Source organism: Pelmatolapia mariae, linkage group LG2 (genome assembly GCF_036321145.2).
Source record: "Pelmatolapia mariae isolate MD_Pm_ZW linkage group LG2, Pm_UMD_F_2, whole genome shotgun sequence".
NCBI lineage: Eukaryota > Metazoa > Chordata > Actinopteri > Cichliformes > Cichlidae > Pelmatolapia > Pelmatolapia mariae.
In genome coordinates this window covers 26,935,727-26,952,840 of record NC_086228.1, presented here as the reverse complement: position 1 = coordinate 26,952,840, position 17,114 = coordinate 26,935,727, and the positions used below count along the sequence as shown (strand labels likewise).

General features: G+C 36.3%; 1 protein-coding gene across 1 annotated transcript in view; it reads right to left on the bottom strand.

Annotated features, from left to right (window-relative positions):
- Positions 1 to 17,114, bottom strand: part of LOC134634220 (protein diaphanous homolog 1) — a 47,224-nt gene that overhangs the window by 14,171 nt on the left and 15,939 nt on the right. The window contains exons 2-8 of the mRNA XM_063483292.1: positions 5,922 to 5,948; positions 4,800 to 4,961; positions 4,179 to 4,280; positions 2,740 to 2,870; positions 1,084 to 1,161; positions 935 to 998; positions 29 to 168 (exon numbers count right to left, since the gene is read on the bottom strand). Coding sequence (XP_063339362.1) covers positions 29 to 168; positions 935 to 998; positions 1,084 to 1,161; positions 2,740 to 2,870; positions 4,179 to 4,280; positions 4,800 to 4,961; positions 5,922 to 5,948 — 704 coding nt within the window. The remainder of the gene's footprint in view (positions 1 to 28; positions 169 to 934; positions 999 to 1,083; positions 1,162 to 2,739; positions 2,871 to 4,178; positions 4,281 to 4,799; positions 4,962 to 5,921; positions 5,949 to 17,114) is intronic.

Sequence of the window (17,114 nt, the reverse complement as noted above, 5' to 3'; positions counted from 1 at the left end):
ACAGCATCTACATTTCACTACTACTTACAGGTTTTCAGGATGCTCCAAAATGGAGATGGCAGAAAGAAGCTTGACAGCATCCACCATCATATGAGGCACCTTTGGGTTGATGGCTCTGGTTAGCAGAGGAATTCCCTCAGGTGACTCCAACATGGATTTCAGACCATGCTAAGCAGAAAAGGAAAGAGAGAAAGTAGACAGAGGTAAAGACTTCCATTTTTCAGATTATAGTCTTCATATCAGAATTTAGTCCAGATGAAATGTACTCGACTGCAACAACTATGAAAACTGTATACCAACGTTTTGCTTTGACAAAAGGGGTAGAACAATCTGACAAAAGCTGGCACTTTGAAAGCCATGCAAAAATAGCACAAGTTACTGAATTGCTATCCATCTGGATATTATTACTACAGGCTGTTATTAGGGACAGCAACCACACAGGCAATGACATTTATTATGTCGGCACCCTTTAATACATTCAAAAATTATTTTAGACCAATAATGTCATATTTATAACTAAATTATGCTTTGTTCTATTATTGAGTAATCTTCAATAAACCTTCATCGATTCTCAACCAGACAATGCAAATTAGCTTGACCAAAATTAAGCCAAATTTAAAAAACTATATATATCCATTTGACATGTTATGTTTTCTCCAGAATTGGCTTTGACTTTACCTTTGTATTATTAGCAGGTGGATAAATATAAAATATATTCCAGAATCTGGAGAAGTTTCTATAAAATTTCTTTTTTCCTAGGATTACATACATTAGTAAACTCTATAGATACACCATTCTCAACCTTCACTGTATTGAATTTAGAGTGCCCTCTGCTACAATGATAAAAGAAAATGGGCCATTAATTATTCTATAGTTATATTAATTCTGATATGAAACAAAGGATTAGGGATTTAGATGTAAGAAGTTTTCTTACCTTGTTGTTCATAAAAGCTTTAAGACAGCGAATTATCTCATGTTGGCATTTCGTTCCAATTGGCCTGGTTGGTGAAAGACCAGAAAGACATTTCAAACACACTGCTAGAATATACAGTTGTTGTTGTTTTTTTGGTTTAAGTAACTTACGTGTATTCCTCTTCCTGGAGTTTTCTCAGCAGATTCAGAAGCAGAGCCAACCCTTCATCTCCAAAGTTCTGTACCCAACTGAAAGTGAAAGATATTTTCCCATACATTAAGAAAAATTGTCTGTCACAGCATGCATAAATTCATGGTTAGAACAAATCCAGAGGGTAAATCTATGTGCACACTTATTTTGGTAACAAGATAAGAACATTTCTATATAGTTATAAGTGAATGAGGCCGATTAGCATTAAACATCAGATATAATGCAGAATTAATAGTTGATATAAAAAAAATGCAAATTCCTTAAGGCAGTGATGAAACTCCAAGCCGTGTACATACTACACGAAAGCACAACATTACCACAATGATTTATAGTGAATATGAGCTTTTCCCCCTAAAAAGCACAGTACACTGTCCAGTACACTTTAAATGCTAGCTGACAGCATATATTAATAGCATATATTACAAAAGGCCTGGGGTTTCATTTCTAAAACTTTATAGGTTCTTCAGTATGTGTGTGTGTGTGTGTGTGTGTGTGTGTGTGTGTGTAGCTCCGCAGCACAGGCAAAAACAAACAAATAAACAGACAAACAAACAAAAAACACTGCTGTTTGAATGGATTTCTGGAGCAGCCAGTCTTAGTTGTTTGTAACCTAAACTATAGATGATTTTCCTCAATGGTGAATGAGTTTCAATAGAATGTAAAGATCCTTTAAAACCCCTTGCTAACCCACAGGCATCAATAAACCCAGTGCAAAGTCTCAGATGTAATTTGAGTAGATTTATGTGAAAATTAATATGAGTTTGAGTGTGATATTGATACTTTACACCAAATCCCCAAATTGCCAAGGATAAACTGTAGAGAGATGCTACAAAATGTTTCTTAAGTAACAACGTGTTTCAATGGCCATGGAAAAAGGAGCTGGCCATAGCTAAGAGTTAACTAAAGGTTGACATTTAGATTCAGGTGAAGTTGTGTGTCAGTACAAAGACTAAAGACTTGACAATGCAAGGTAAAAAAAATTTTAATTAACCCAAGTATTTGCTTTCCCACAGCTGGGTGGCTTCCAAAATAGCAAGAGATAGATAGACTGGGAAATTGAAATACACACAAATGTTTTAGATAACAGAAAATTGCTTGTGAGGTGAAGAAATAATGTTTATGATTGCACAGCGAGTGAAAAATGCTCTCCTGGATGTAGGCATACAAGTTTGCTTGTCAATAACACAAAATAAGACTTCTTAAGGATAACTCCAGAGGATTTACTGCAAGATTTAAACCCTAGTGAGCTTCAAATCCTAAAAGCTAAAGCTAGAGTTCACAAAAACATGAAAAAGTGTAGCATTACAAAACAAAGTTTTATGGACTACTAAAGCAAAAATCAACCAAGCATCAACTAACTTACAAGCATGGTGGTGATTTTGTTATGGCTTGAGTATGCATAGCTGACAGTGGCGCTGACACCACCCACAAAGTTCTTATTATAGCACTGTAAACCTACACTGATTCTATACTGAGCCTTGCTATATTATTGTAGTTAGTATAATTTATTTTAACCTGAAGCACAGAGCAACAAAAATGGGTCCTTGTCAAAATCCTTTTTTAAACTGTGCACATGTGTGTGTGTGTGTGCGCGCGCGCGCGCGTGCATATATTACCTAACAGGGTTGTTATTGAGTGAAACTCTTAGAGATTCAAGACAGCTCAGCAGCTGTGAATCTCGATAGTCTGCCTTTAACTCCTGGATGTACATCATGGCCGACTTGGAACTCTCCTTCTGGCTCTGACCCTAATCGACAAACACAAACAAACACAGCAGGCACGTAAACACAAAATCACTTAGTGTTCTGCATTTACATATTTCTTGTTACAGGATATAATTGCTATTATTTCTACACGAAAGCACAACAGTAGAGCATCAAGGGCAAAAGTCAAGAGTAATTTGAAATTTTGATATGCGGGATTAAAGGGTACTGTGTGTAGGGTTTTTCTCCTAATAGGCTTATTTTACAGTTAAATGAACTGTATTAGCAGCCATCTGTGTATGATTATGTAGGACCTTTGAGCACTTTGAGTTTGTGAACCCTTTGGAATTGCCAGGATTTAAAAGGAAGAAAAGACTATTAAATCATTTCTAAAGGTCTGGGTTTTCATAAATCCACTACATACTTCCAGATACATTTTCTGGAAGTTGTTTGCTCTTGTTGTAAATGTGACATCAGGAGCTAAAGGTCAATGGAGGTTGTTGCTTCTAAATACAGTTCTACTATTACTGCAGAATTCAGTTTGTTTTAAGACAGGCATAAAATGTAGAGCTGTTGTTTCAGTATTTTAATTGTATTTGACTAGGATTTTGATGAAAAAAAAAAATCTGGAAATTTCAGAAGGCTTCACTTGCAAATGTGACTGGCTCAACCAAAAGCATTGAAATAGTGAATACATCTGAGTTATATCTAAGCCTATGACAACAATGAAAATAACGCACACTTATGTTGCATAAGCTACTGCAATTCTCCTAAGGCTAACTTTTCAACTGTATGACCAGCAATGACTATACTTTAGTTTTGCTTCAGTTTTTTTTTATGATAATGCTTGAGAATAACTGTTAATAAACAGTAAATGGATCATTAAATACCAAATAGTTACTGTAAAAAGTATAATTAGTGTTTACATGCCATTATTAATAACACAATTTGCATTTTACTTCTAATTTGTTATATTTAATCCAAGTCAATCCTTTTCTAAACCCAGTTAAATAGCTTTTATTCCTAAAACTACTTTTGTTTTTAAAAAAAAAAAAAAAAAAATGAATAAATAAATAGATCAGTCACTACCACTTACTAACATTTACAAATGTTATAAACAACAGCAACATAACTATAACCATCCATCAATTTAATGTATGTAAACAGTAAATACATATTAGATTAGTTATTAATTTACTATTTATTAATGACTGTAATGTTCAAAATGCTTTGGAAAACGTATTCATTCTAGCCAAAGAGAAAAAAAAACAAGGACTTGCTTTAAACCGCCAGCACATTCGCTCTAGCACCCTGTACTTGCTATATTTATTTTAGGTATTTGAGGTACTGACAGCTTTAGATGTGTGGAGGTACTGGGAGACCATCTCTCGTTTGATCAAAATGTCTTTCTGTCTCAGAGGCTGCTGCTTTTCCTCATTTAGGTTCATATCCACCTAGAGTAAAAGACAGGAGGAAAGAAAAATAATCAAGTGGAACAGAAATAAACATTTTGAGAGATTTAGCATAAAAATCAATTTGTGTACTCAAGGAATAAAAAATAAATAAATAAAATGCAGAAATATAATCCATATATTTGATTAATTACATTAGGGGAAATAACCATGACTATTTAAAAACTTTTTCCTTTCAGGATTTCAATCAGTGCCATTTGCTTGTCCCGGGAGATCAGTTATTTGTTTTTTTACATGTCTGTCAAATCCTACTTGCAGCAAGACAGAATAAACTTTTATGCAACTTCACAGTTCTTCTGACACTACAGCAAAGGAAATTTAAGGCTTAAGGGTAACTCCGTATGAAGGGTGTTCAAATTGTGAGAAATTCAGTAACTTTTGATTGGAATATGCCAAGTTTCTGTAGCTGTACAGGCAAGGTAATGAATATTATATGACACCTCAAAAGCCAAATCATTTATACACAAAAGTGTGTACAGACTCTTTTACTGTCTTTCTCACCAGCATCTGTTCAAACAGTTCCAGGACATATTCATCAGAATGATCATTCATCATGCCACTCTGAGCACTGATCTCATAGCTGGCAGCTGAAGAGTGTCGGTGACCTGGCGGTGGTCCAGGCTTCTCCTTGTCCTTTTTCCTCATGCTGGTGAAACGCTCCAACTGGATTAGCAAACAACATGACAGAGGAACATGACAGAGAGAAAAGTGGTAAGAGAGGAAAACTACAGAGAGTAACCACTGTTCTTATGTTAATGTTAGATATCAAACCATATGTAGTGTTAAAAACTCAAGGGACATTTCTCCCTTACTTTGATATTACATTGCCCCTTTCAGACATGTACCACTTTCCAAAGACCAGGCAGTCTTTGTCTCAATCTAAACACACAACCTTGACACTGTGCAGTGCTTAAACAATATCAGCCAGCAGCACAAGATGCAAAAATAAAGTAAAAATACTAAGAAGAATTGTGAATGCAAGGGACACATAACTTGAAGGCAATCTTACTTAATCTTAATTCTAACTTTAACTCACATCACCAACTATCTTATGTATTCCATGTCTGAAAAGGGAAATTGTTTACAAGAGCAGAAACCTTTTTAAAATTAGAGATTATTATAGATTAGAGAGTTCAAAAGTGGTTTTGCCGCACAAAGTCACCATGCTGTAAACAGAGCATACTGAAATTTTCCAAGAGTCTGGTATATCTCACTTTCTGGCTTTAATGACTTTGAGTGGTAAACATTCAGTATTAGCACCGAGTGTTATTTAATACATTTAAAAAAAAAAAAGCAAAGAACATTAGCTTCATCATGCATGTAAGCTTGGCACATAATACAGTGACCCTACATATTGACTCAAAGAAAAATCTGGCATCCTAGCTGCAGGCACATGAAGGCATCACTAGTTTATGTGCCAAGCATTTCATGCTGTCAACGCGCATCTTGAGAACATGCACATTTAACTTCAGTATAGCACAGGGCAAAACACAGATACCAAACAAGTGTGTTATGGTGGGTTAGGCTTGTGACAGACAGTGAGGTGACATTAAAAGCATAACAGTTTTATCTGACACACAAGTCAAGCACACGTTTGACAGTGACAAGCTGTAACAAACCTACCTCATCAGGAATCAGCCGTTTGAGTGTCTGTAGAAGAATGAATGAGAGGGAGGAAAAATGGCAAAAAAGGGGGAAAAATAACCAACCAGACGGCAGGTAAAAGAAATGAAAAAGAGGAGGGAGGAAAAAAAAAAGAAAAAAAAGAACCCATTAGATAGAAATCAATGATGGGAAGAAGCAGCTCCAAGAAATCATCTACAGAATTCATAAGTAATTAAGAAAAACCCAGGAAAAAAAGAAAATCTTAATCATTAGCTCTCTACTCAAAGACCAATGCATCTAAATTAAAGACAGTCTAAGCTGAGGTAAGGAGGACATTTAGAAACCTGCAGGTGATAGGCAGTTAATCATCAATAAAGGTGAAGCGTGTGTGTGTGTGTGTGTGTGGGGGGGGGGGGGGAATCAATGAAACCGTACATAGGAAAAAGTAGCACATTTGTATTTTAGAAAGAAAGGGAAAAGTATCATCATGTCTCTGCCACTAGAGGTCAGGCTACACCCATTAATGTTTCTGTAGGAAATCAAAATAAGTGGACTATATAGCCCTGACAAGCGCTATGTATGAGTAAAACTGAATTGAAATCAGTATAATAAACCAAATGTCAAACACTAAAAGGCATATAGAAAATTGATGCTTTCCAGAATGTCATCAGTATTAAAATAACACAATTTCAATATTCAGCTCTTAATATCAAATTTCTGATTTAACATGTTGGGCTTTTTTTGTTCTTTTACAAATTACAAAAAGCATTATGGACTTCCAAGTGTTATGTTGCTAACCTACAACACAAACGCTTTCTCATGCCTGACTGATCCTACTTAACTTTCAGTTTTGAGGAGTCACAATGACCAACACAGAAAAGCTTAACCTTTATGAATTCGTTTAAGACGCACAAAGAGCAAAGCAGGACAAATAAGAAGGCACATTGATTATGGGGAAGACAGTTAAGAAAAAAAATGCTTCCGTTTTCACAGCTGCCATTAAATAACAGACCCTCAGCTCACGCACACAGGCACACACCATGCAGATGCCATAAAAGAAAGCTCGTACACATACAAACAAATGTTGTGGTGCTACAGTACTCCGCCCACAAAACGGAAATATACAGCTGACAGGAGGCACAGTGGATTCTGGGTAATTGCATGGGAAACTGAACAGTAGTCAGGAAGAAAGCAACAGAGATACATGTGGGAGGAAGACACAAAACCAAGCTTCAATTTGACAAACTGTAAGGTCCGCTTTACAAACCACACGTACAGTTAGGAAAATATGCAATGACAGACACAACCAACTACATTTTTTTGAGCCAGATGAGTCATGAAGAGGTGGGCTGGACCAAAATAAACAAAAGCATCACTAAGTTGGAAACACTAAACTGTTTAATGAACGAGTAACAGTAACATCACACACTAGGTCACAGCAATAGGACGCCTTTTAATAAGCAAGGCAAGTGTTAAGTGACGAAGACATACTACAAGTAATAGTGGATCTGAGTCATGACGTATTATAGAGCAAACGATTCAATTATTTACACAACCCCACTAGTGCCTCACTAATCCTTAACATAACACCAAATTAATCCACTTAGGCTCTGTTTAACAAACAAACAAACAAAAACAGAAAAAGGCAATTCAATTAAAGCAAAACACATAATCACTAAGACAGTAACACTGACTAAAGTGTTTGCTGATGATGAACAAAATTTTAAAATCAACAACCCAAATGACGGAAATATTAATATACCAACTTTGTGCTATTTTTATTGCATTGTTATTGTAATACCTGTGGGTTTACCCTGCTGCCCAGACAAAACAACCAAACCAAGGCATCTGGTTGGAAACTGTGTGACAGACATTTTCCACAAATTTGCAACATACAAAAAAATTATTAGATTATCAAGAATTAACAGAAAAATTTGTAATGAGAACTCCCTCTCACAGGGCACTAAAGGTTTTTTCCTCTAATGTAAATCAAAAAGCAAACTCAATCAAACTGCTTAATTATAATTTAAAGACCTCCCCTAAGCACAGGCTGCTAGTTAAATGAGCTGATTCATCTTACCATCTACAGTGAGCACATTAGATGAAGTAGTACATTTTGGGTTTCCTCTTTTTGTAGTCTGGGTAAAGCATTAAGCTGCCAACACATCCCTAAGCAAGTTTTTCTAATGATCACTTTTCACTTAGGGGTGTTCCATTTTTTAATGATTTTAAAATCTCTAGAGTGTTCATTATTTATTAGAACTGTATTGTAAAATTCTGTCAAGTAATACTTCTCCCAGTATATTGACCACTGTAGACCATACCAATTCCCCCAGTGTTGTTAACTCCCATCAAAAATCTGCAGCAAAAACAGCAAGTTTTCTCAAATTCAACTGATTAAGTGGCGACTGGTGTGATCATAAATAACTATAAATTATAAGGAGTAGGCTGAAAGAGGGAAAAACTTGAAAACTTAATGTGTATGGGTGTCTACATTTCTGATTACATGCGCAATCAAAAACGAAAACTCAACAGTTATAAGTGAGGAGAGATTTACAAACGCAAGACGTCAAGAGTGCTGCACTGATTGCTAATTTGCAATTTTAAGTCCAGAACAGACACTCTGTGATCCCTCAATGAAATGCCCTTTACAAAATGCCAACACAACTGCTTACAGTATATACATACGCATATTATAGAATCCTAAAGGCAGTGGCAAAAATAAAGGCATACAGCTTTTTCTGCGTGTCTGTCTCAGAGACCTGGAGAGAATCAAATCAGCAGATGCATTTGGCTTATGACAACAAAATAATGAGCCAGTCACACACTGTTGCCATTTCTGTGTATGTGTGTACCTGCCCATGCACATTTAAGGAGACACCGAGAGAGGTGAGAAAGATTATGTAAATCAGATGAAGAACAAAAACCAAGCAAATGCAGAATGAAGGACAGCAGACTGGACACTTTTACTGATAAGCGAACACAAGAGTGCTGTCAGATGGCCACTCTGAATTAAGACAGTAGGTTAACTGAAAGATCAAGATGATATGGAAAAAAATAGATTCTGATAGGTTTTGCTAATGTGATATGGGCATGAGAATACCCTGTATTGTACTCGTGTCACCGGGAAAAAAAAAAAAAAAAAAATACAGTAATCTTAAGGTTATCAAGTTATTTTGGGGCCTTGGACTTGCCCTTTTTCAAGTCTCTCAAAAGAAGTTCTTTGAGTGTGAGCTTTGACAGGTCCGTTCAAGAACAGATACTTGTCCTGAAGCAAAACCAATTTTCTCATAGCTAGGTACTTTGAATCAGTTGCACTCAAAGGTGAATGCCATTCAGGTCATTATGAAGATTTGTATCAAAACTTTACTGGGCTTAATCAATTATCAATTCTGAACATAGGCATGTATATGAGAAGGACACAACAACCATGCCGTCACCTACTGGTTTCTAAAGTCCCGTCCTGAAGCTACAAGATTTTTGCTGTAGCCATGTCAGTTGCAAAAACAATGTTTTTGAAAATGAATGTGACAAGGAGGGGGGGGGGGTATCACACAATTTACCAATTAAAAATCATTCCACTTTTACTCAGGAATGGCTTCCCTCTAGTAGCACACAAAGTGTGCAAAAATGCAGGGTATGAATTCTCTGTGTATATGTCCATTGTGTAAGTTACAGTTTCATTTAAATAAATCAGTTGAACAGCAAGTTATTTTTAATTCAACATCTACGCATGCAGGCGTGATGCCAGCATGGATCAAACCGAACTCAGGCAAACTGATTAGAATCTGTGAGGCACGTTACATTTGGGGGCATTTTATATTTTCTTATCAAACTAGAATTATAGCCACTAGTTGGTGCAGTATTCTGGAAGCGTTGAAGCACTGGGGGGGAAGGCTTTTGCAATTAAATATGTTTAAATCAATAGCCTAAGGATCTTAAACAGAAACTTAAGCTGGATTTACATAATTTTTGTTTTGTCAGCATGATTTACTTATCAGCGGTCACCAGCTACGGATCACTGTCAAGCCCTGCCTATTAGTGGATCACAATTTGATTTTTCTGATTGTGTCTCAGGCTTGTCTTTGAGTTTATGTAGTCCAACTAAATAGCTTTGCATAAAACATCTTGCCCTGTGCAAAAAAGAAATCAGGACAGGCCAGGTACTTATCATGTTCCTGTATCTATATTCCATCTAATAAAAAGGCAAAAAATAAATATACTTAAGAAACTGTGGGGAAAGAACTGCACAATAACATAAATACACCAAATAAATCACAAAAACATAATTCTACCAAAATATAACATACATGGTCGCCACCCGTTTATTGCCGTCTGCCTTTTGAATGCACAATGCACTCACTAACACCACAGCAATCATTTTTGTCTCATGGCTTTATAGAAAGAGAAAAGGGAAATAGTCTGCATGTTAAGATGGATACAGCGGATTTGTGGGGGGGGTTTTTCCCCATTCTAAATTGCAAAAGCAAATAGGAGCCCCCAAATGTAATATTTTTACTAAACCTGTGAAGTTAAGTGTCTACAGCACCTTGTCAAATTGGATGTCAGCAAATTGAATTTCTCTAAGCTGCATTTTTTTTTTAATGCTCCTAGTCGCCTCACTGACCAACAGACTCAAGATGCATTTAAGTGCACTGATGGGCTATGCGCAGAAGACATAATGATTGTATGTCAGTTCAAGTGGGGCATGTTTACTGCATGACTGCTCCTCATCCCTGCCCCACTGTGTTAATGGAGACACAAAACCCAACCACCCCAACCCACTTTCCACCAAGCAAGTAACAAGAATGTAAGTATTATTCAACATAGTTTTAATAAATGTTTAAAAACAGCCAGGACAATTCCATCTACTGAATTAGATACAGTTAACACTGCAACACAGAAAAATACAGAAAATAGCCTGTGAGATGGGGCTGTTAACGAGACATGCATTTGCCAAACCAACAATTATCTCATTCCTTGCTTCAACGGCAATTACTCTGACATAAACACCAGACAGAATTTTAACCAACTTTTAAATATGAATAGGTTTTTTTTGTTGTTGTTGCAGTATTCCTTGGTTCTAACTGTTTACCTCTCTAATAAATTTTAATACACAGGGTTGTATCTTTGCCATGTTTTTCCCCCTATCAAAGTTATTTCTGTTGTATTTTTATTAGCATCAAAGGCCTGATGGTCACAAAATGCCTTACAGTAAGAAAATTAAACATATGGACATGACCTTCAGGCCCTTATAAAATGAAACAGCATCAGATGGTTGAAGAAGAACCCACTCAACCAACAGTTTTCCAACAGACAACTGCAACATTCCATACATCAATTGATAATTAGGGCTATACCTGGTGATAAAACTCATACAGTTACAACTGAAATTATAATCCCATTCTTCTTAAGTCAATATTCCCAATAATTAACCCTAGTAGTGCTGGGCGATATGGAAAAAATATTTATCACAATATGAATTATTTTATATCACGATAACGATATATATCACGATATACGACCTGACCTGTGGTCATCTAGAAAGTACGCAGTCTGTAAACAGCGAGTGCCGAGGGTGCAGTCTTTGTTTTGAGTTACCGTAAAGTATGTCGCAAATCCGGGTGCACGTACAGCAGCACCAGCTCGCAAACCACGAGACGGAGTTTCTTTGCGAAAAATGTCTTTTTTTATATACTTTATTTTTTCTTGCATAAAGTTAAGAGCATGTATAGTGAGAAGACAACACTAATATATTTGCCACAGGCTATTTAACCCTTTAAGACCTACCATAGAACCAAGTCCGCCAGAGCTTATCTTTATGTTTTTACATGCTGTAGTGCCACTTGTGGGAGTATTTCAAGTTTCCATATATCAATACAACCGTTATAGCCCAAATTTTAATAATATGTATGCATTAAGTCCATAGTAACTACATAAATTGCAAAAACTTGCAGTGCAATAAACTACAAAAAAAATTGAAAATCGTTTTTTTGTTTTGTTTTTTACATATATGTCTAGTTAAAAAAAAATTTAAGAGGTGTATCCCTCAAAACTGTAAATACAAAAGTTTCCAACCACGAGAAATTTATTTTGAGTGTCTTCTTAGTTTTATTTTTGAGATACACTAATTTTTATATACTACAGGAAAAATGAAAATAAATATTATAATGCATCAAAATAAACTATTTCCAACAGTGTAATTTGAGTTTTAAGCATCCCAGAAACGATACAGAAAAGCATAAAGTCAAACATGTCTTTTAAAAACACCAACATAGGCTTATAAGGCCCTTTCGCGAAAATGACGTCACTTCCGGTTTCGGCCAAGTAATGGCGGACATGCGATAGTTCGCGCTGACGTATATGCCAACGTAGGAAGTCTTATGAACGTGTTTCTGGAATATTATCTTTTTGTTGCTGCAAGTTTGGAATATTATGTTTTTGTTGCTGCAAGTGCTTCTTATGCAATTTTTGCAAAGTTATATGTGGAAGGAAACCGTGACCTTGGACAAGCTAATGGCATTAGATGTAAGTACAACTCCTCCGGTTTCACATGCAAAAAAAAAAAATATTGCACTACCTTACGTGGTTCCAGTTCTACAGGGATTTAAAAATAGTTAGGTAAAACGGAGTGTGCCTGCTCCGACCGGTTGTAAAGGGTTAATTATATATTTTATGTAATAATTTATAAAATTTGGGTTAGTACGATATAAACGATAGAAGACAAATGGCACGATAGACACTTTTCTATCGTCCACACGATATATATCGCCATATCGCCCAGCACTAAACCCTAGTATTACTTCTGGGCAGTAGCATTGGCCTTTGAGTGCTCTTGGAAAAGAGTTTAACTAAGCCAAGCAAGTGCACATGAGGAAATACAAAGACACACATCAGCAGCCATACAAAGCTCTATGTAGGGTATAATGGGAGGCGGGGAGAATAAACAACTCACATTTACAAAAAAGATTAAGCCTGTAATTTAGAAAGGACAGAGATTTTAGAAATGTGTTTCACATAAGAAGTTATTTAAAGGCAGAAACTCTGAGTCACAGATACTAATAGCACACAATTCAATGACCTCAGAGGGAGGAGGGTGGAGGTAGGCACTCTACATTCATATGGGTCAAAACAAAAACAAACCAAAAGCACTAACATAATACAATCAGCCCCTAAATACCACCTTTATCTTGTTCACCCTGCAATATTAGCAGCAGCCCCCACTTCCCCCACCCCCCACCCACTGTCCTCACTTATAGCAAAGAAGCTTGAATGAGGCACTTTTATCCTCACTATTCAAAGGACCAAACTGTAGCGTCAACCCATTTCTAATATATAATACATATATTCCCATTGTTTAACATTTTATATTTCAAAAATTATATTCTTCTACTCATATGCAAATTTCAAACTTTCAAGATATTATTTGATTGCTATTAGTCTTTAAGCCTATTTTTAAGTTATGGAACAAATGCAATATGTAACAGCCATTAACTGCTCAAGTACCAATTAAGATTTCCACTGGTTCACTGGAAATTCAGTCACTTAGCCTGGTGCTATAATGCCTCCAAATGAGCAGTACCTTTGCAAGCTGATTTGTTTCATGACTGAATGCTTCAAAGACCTCAAGCAGACTGTACACTTCTTACCACATTTTAACACAGACAAAAACAAACACAAAAAAAAAAAAAAAGCCTCTGGTGAGATGTTAGGCCATCCGAGTGCTTCAAATAATAGTTATATCCAGACCAAGTCTCAAGTAATGCTCTGACATTTAAACTCATAACAAGAAAGGAATGTCAATTGGCACCCACAACAGCACCGCTAACACACAAACCCTAATTCACATATTGTTTACAAATCTCAAGCTATAATATTCATCTTATGACAAGAAGACAACTGTCAAACCTATAAAGCCTACTAAACCTACCTATACTACCTTAGCTTACATGGAGATATAGGACGTGATTTCATCTTTGAGATCCTATTTTAAATACAATGCTTTTTTATATGCCTGGGCATATTCTGGAAATTCTATGTTCTGTGTAATTCTGTGCTATAACCCCATTTGATATTAGTTTATCATGTTAGATATCCAAATTATATTCAAATGTCAAATGCACAAACTGACAAACCTATAATTGACTACACTGTATGCAAAGGCCTGTACATTCCAATGTCCCTGTAAGAATGCAGTTGTGGTTCAGTCAAGGAGTGGTTTTTACAGTTTTTGTTCCCAAAAAAACAAAAGGAGAAGACAATATTTCAAATTTCACATCATGTTGCAGTTTTTCATTTGCCTATATTGCCAGAAGGCACTTTTCAGAGACCATTTGCAACATTTAGATCTAGCATGTCATCACTAGATGAATATATTATCTGCTTCATTGTCTTATCAGACCAATTCAAAAAAAAAAACAAAAACAAAAAACCCCAAAACAAAACAAAAAAACAACACACTTTTTCAAGTAGGCCAGTGAGTTTTTCTCTTCTCCAGAACAGATGCTTCCATTTCCATGTGCTCCTTTAGCTCACAAGACACTGTTGACACATTGACAATGTTAGCATTAGCCAGCTTCCCCAGACAGATGGCATATTTGTGCTTAGGGCTGTTCATTTCAGCTTGAGCAGAACTCCCAAGACAGCTAGCTTTTGCAACAGTTTGAACTAAGAGTTTCCTTTTACACTTTCTTTAAGTGGTGGATTGTCTGCACTGGTGGTTAATCATGCTCCACGCAAGAACTCAATTTTTTCTTCATATTAACATCCTTGCTTTGATTTAGAACTTTTGATGTTCCTTATAAACTCCACCATCTGGCACTTGCAGAAACAAACCAAGATCCCCTATGACAGATGTTTTATAAAGGACTTTTTAGGAAAAATGAGAGCGTATAAAATAGGGTTGTGCACGACTGACTAATCATTGCTATTGTCACTACTCTGTACCACACATACTAGTTGTTTAATCTATTTTTTCATTTTTTATTTTAATTGATACCCAATGCTGGTAAATAGTTGTGTCCTAATGTTATGTAGCTATCTGCCACCAGATGGAGCATCATTGGTGAGAAAAAGCCATAAATCTGTTATTCTCGGCCTGATTTTTTTGTTAACTCCATTACTGCTATAAATAATAATAATAATAATAATAATAGTACTACAGATACAAGTGGCAGAAATTAGCTTTCTCTAAAAAGTGGATGGGCTTTTCCCCTAGCAATAGGGTAAGGAGCTCAGTCATTCTGGTTGGGCTCAAAGTAGAATACCGTTTCTCCATATCGAAAGGAGCTAGCTGACACAGACACCTCCTGTATAACTTGTTCCAACTGGGCATGTCCTACTGGGAGGAGGCCCCAGACCGCTGGTGTGATTATTTCATTCAGCCAGCCAGGGAATGCGTCAAAGTTTCCCCGGATAAGCCGGAGGCGGTGGCTGGCGAGAGGGAGGTCTGGGTTTCCCTGCTTCTGCCCCTGTGACTTGACTTCAGATAAGCAGAAGAAAATGAATGGATGATTTACCATTTGTTTTATTTTAGATTTCAACTTTTATTGAAGTGGCTGTCATGAATTTTCCAACAGCATGCATCGTTCATAATGCACGGCATGCTGCGCCACACTTTTCAATGACAGTTTAGTCATTTTTCGGATGTTAATTTGTCACATTTTAATAATACTTTAACATCTTTTATAGTTTACATATGGTATAAAAAAAAACTGGTTATATCGGTTTATTTTAAGTGTTTTTCTTCTTTGTTGCCAATTGCAATGTTGATGATGCATGATGCAAGCTGCCACACAGTTAAGTAGCATGATTCATTGTTGAAAATGTGACTAAAGCTTTAAAATACTTTTGTTTAATGAGCTTTTGACATTACACATTCTCAAATTTAATGGGAGCGTTTCTTAGTTTTAGACTTGTCAGCTAGTGTAAATTTTTTTTTCCCTCCTCATGTTGTCCACTAAGAAATTAGTCACCAGGAGCATCACTAGGACATCTTGTTGTATATTGGATTAATAAAGTATGGGTGTAAGGCACCTGGTAACCACAACACTACAGGACGTGTAAACACAGCCAATAAACATTCAGAATTCTCAACAGGTGATACGTTTTCTTCCCAAGTATAATTAAGCTCAGAGACAAAATGAATAAAGTTAACTTGTGAAACTGTTATTTGTCTGTTATCACCAGTTGGCAGGTAGCTGTAAGCTCTCTGATGAGGAGAACAGAGGCTAAAAAGAGGTAATTCTCGTTCGCCTTATCTGTAGTTCTTCGGACTTCAGTTCCCCTGGCTTCCCAGGGTGCTGTGTTATCAGACATTCTTCCATGTTGCTCATTGTCACAATTTAAAATTGGGTCATATTCTGCAAATAACTACCTAAATATCCAAACATTCTACTTGTCACTCCTTTAATGTTCACGTTCTCTGATTTCTGCAAGACTGTGGTTCATTAAACTTCATTCTTCATGTATGACAAAAAGATTTTGTTTTCATTTTTTAGCGTGTCTCCTGTTAGTTTAGTTTCTCTATTGGTAAACCTCAGCACCGTGATAATCAGTGGGTTCTCAACCACACACTGCATTCCCCAATACATTGGCTCCCTTGCTTACTTAGCCACTAAAAACGGATCCCAAGACCTCATCATCTTCAAGATCTGTAGGATGTTGACCATGAAAGTTTGCCTGAGCTTATCACTGAGATGTTCCAACTGCTGATAACCATGTTAAAGATGCTCACTGTCATGACATGACATTTGAGAGTTGCATGACCCCTTTTCAAGACAAACTCCTCTATATGCCTTTACTTGATACTACAAAAACAGAACAAAACAGAATTAGAAGAGTCCATTACTAAGTACAAATTTGGTTGTATATCAGATGGTCCAACCCACAGATTAATTACCTAACATTAGGTGGAAGAGGTTTATTATTCTGAATAACTGCTAACATTAATGTGAGAAAACAAATACAAAAGCTAGGAGGCAGAGTAGCTACTTCTGTTTAATCTAAAGAGCTTAGAAAGAAAAGTGTCTGGTCTTCTTTAAGTTCAGTTCTTTAAGTTTAAGTTAACTTAAAGAACTGTACTTAAAGAAGACCAGATGCTTTTCTTTACAAGCTCTTTAGACTACGATGACCTGGATGACTGAGAACCTTCACAGACATACCAACTCCTGTTTAATGGTTTACTATCGCATTCATTCACTAGCTAAAAAA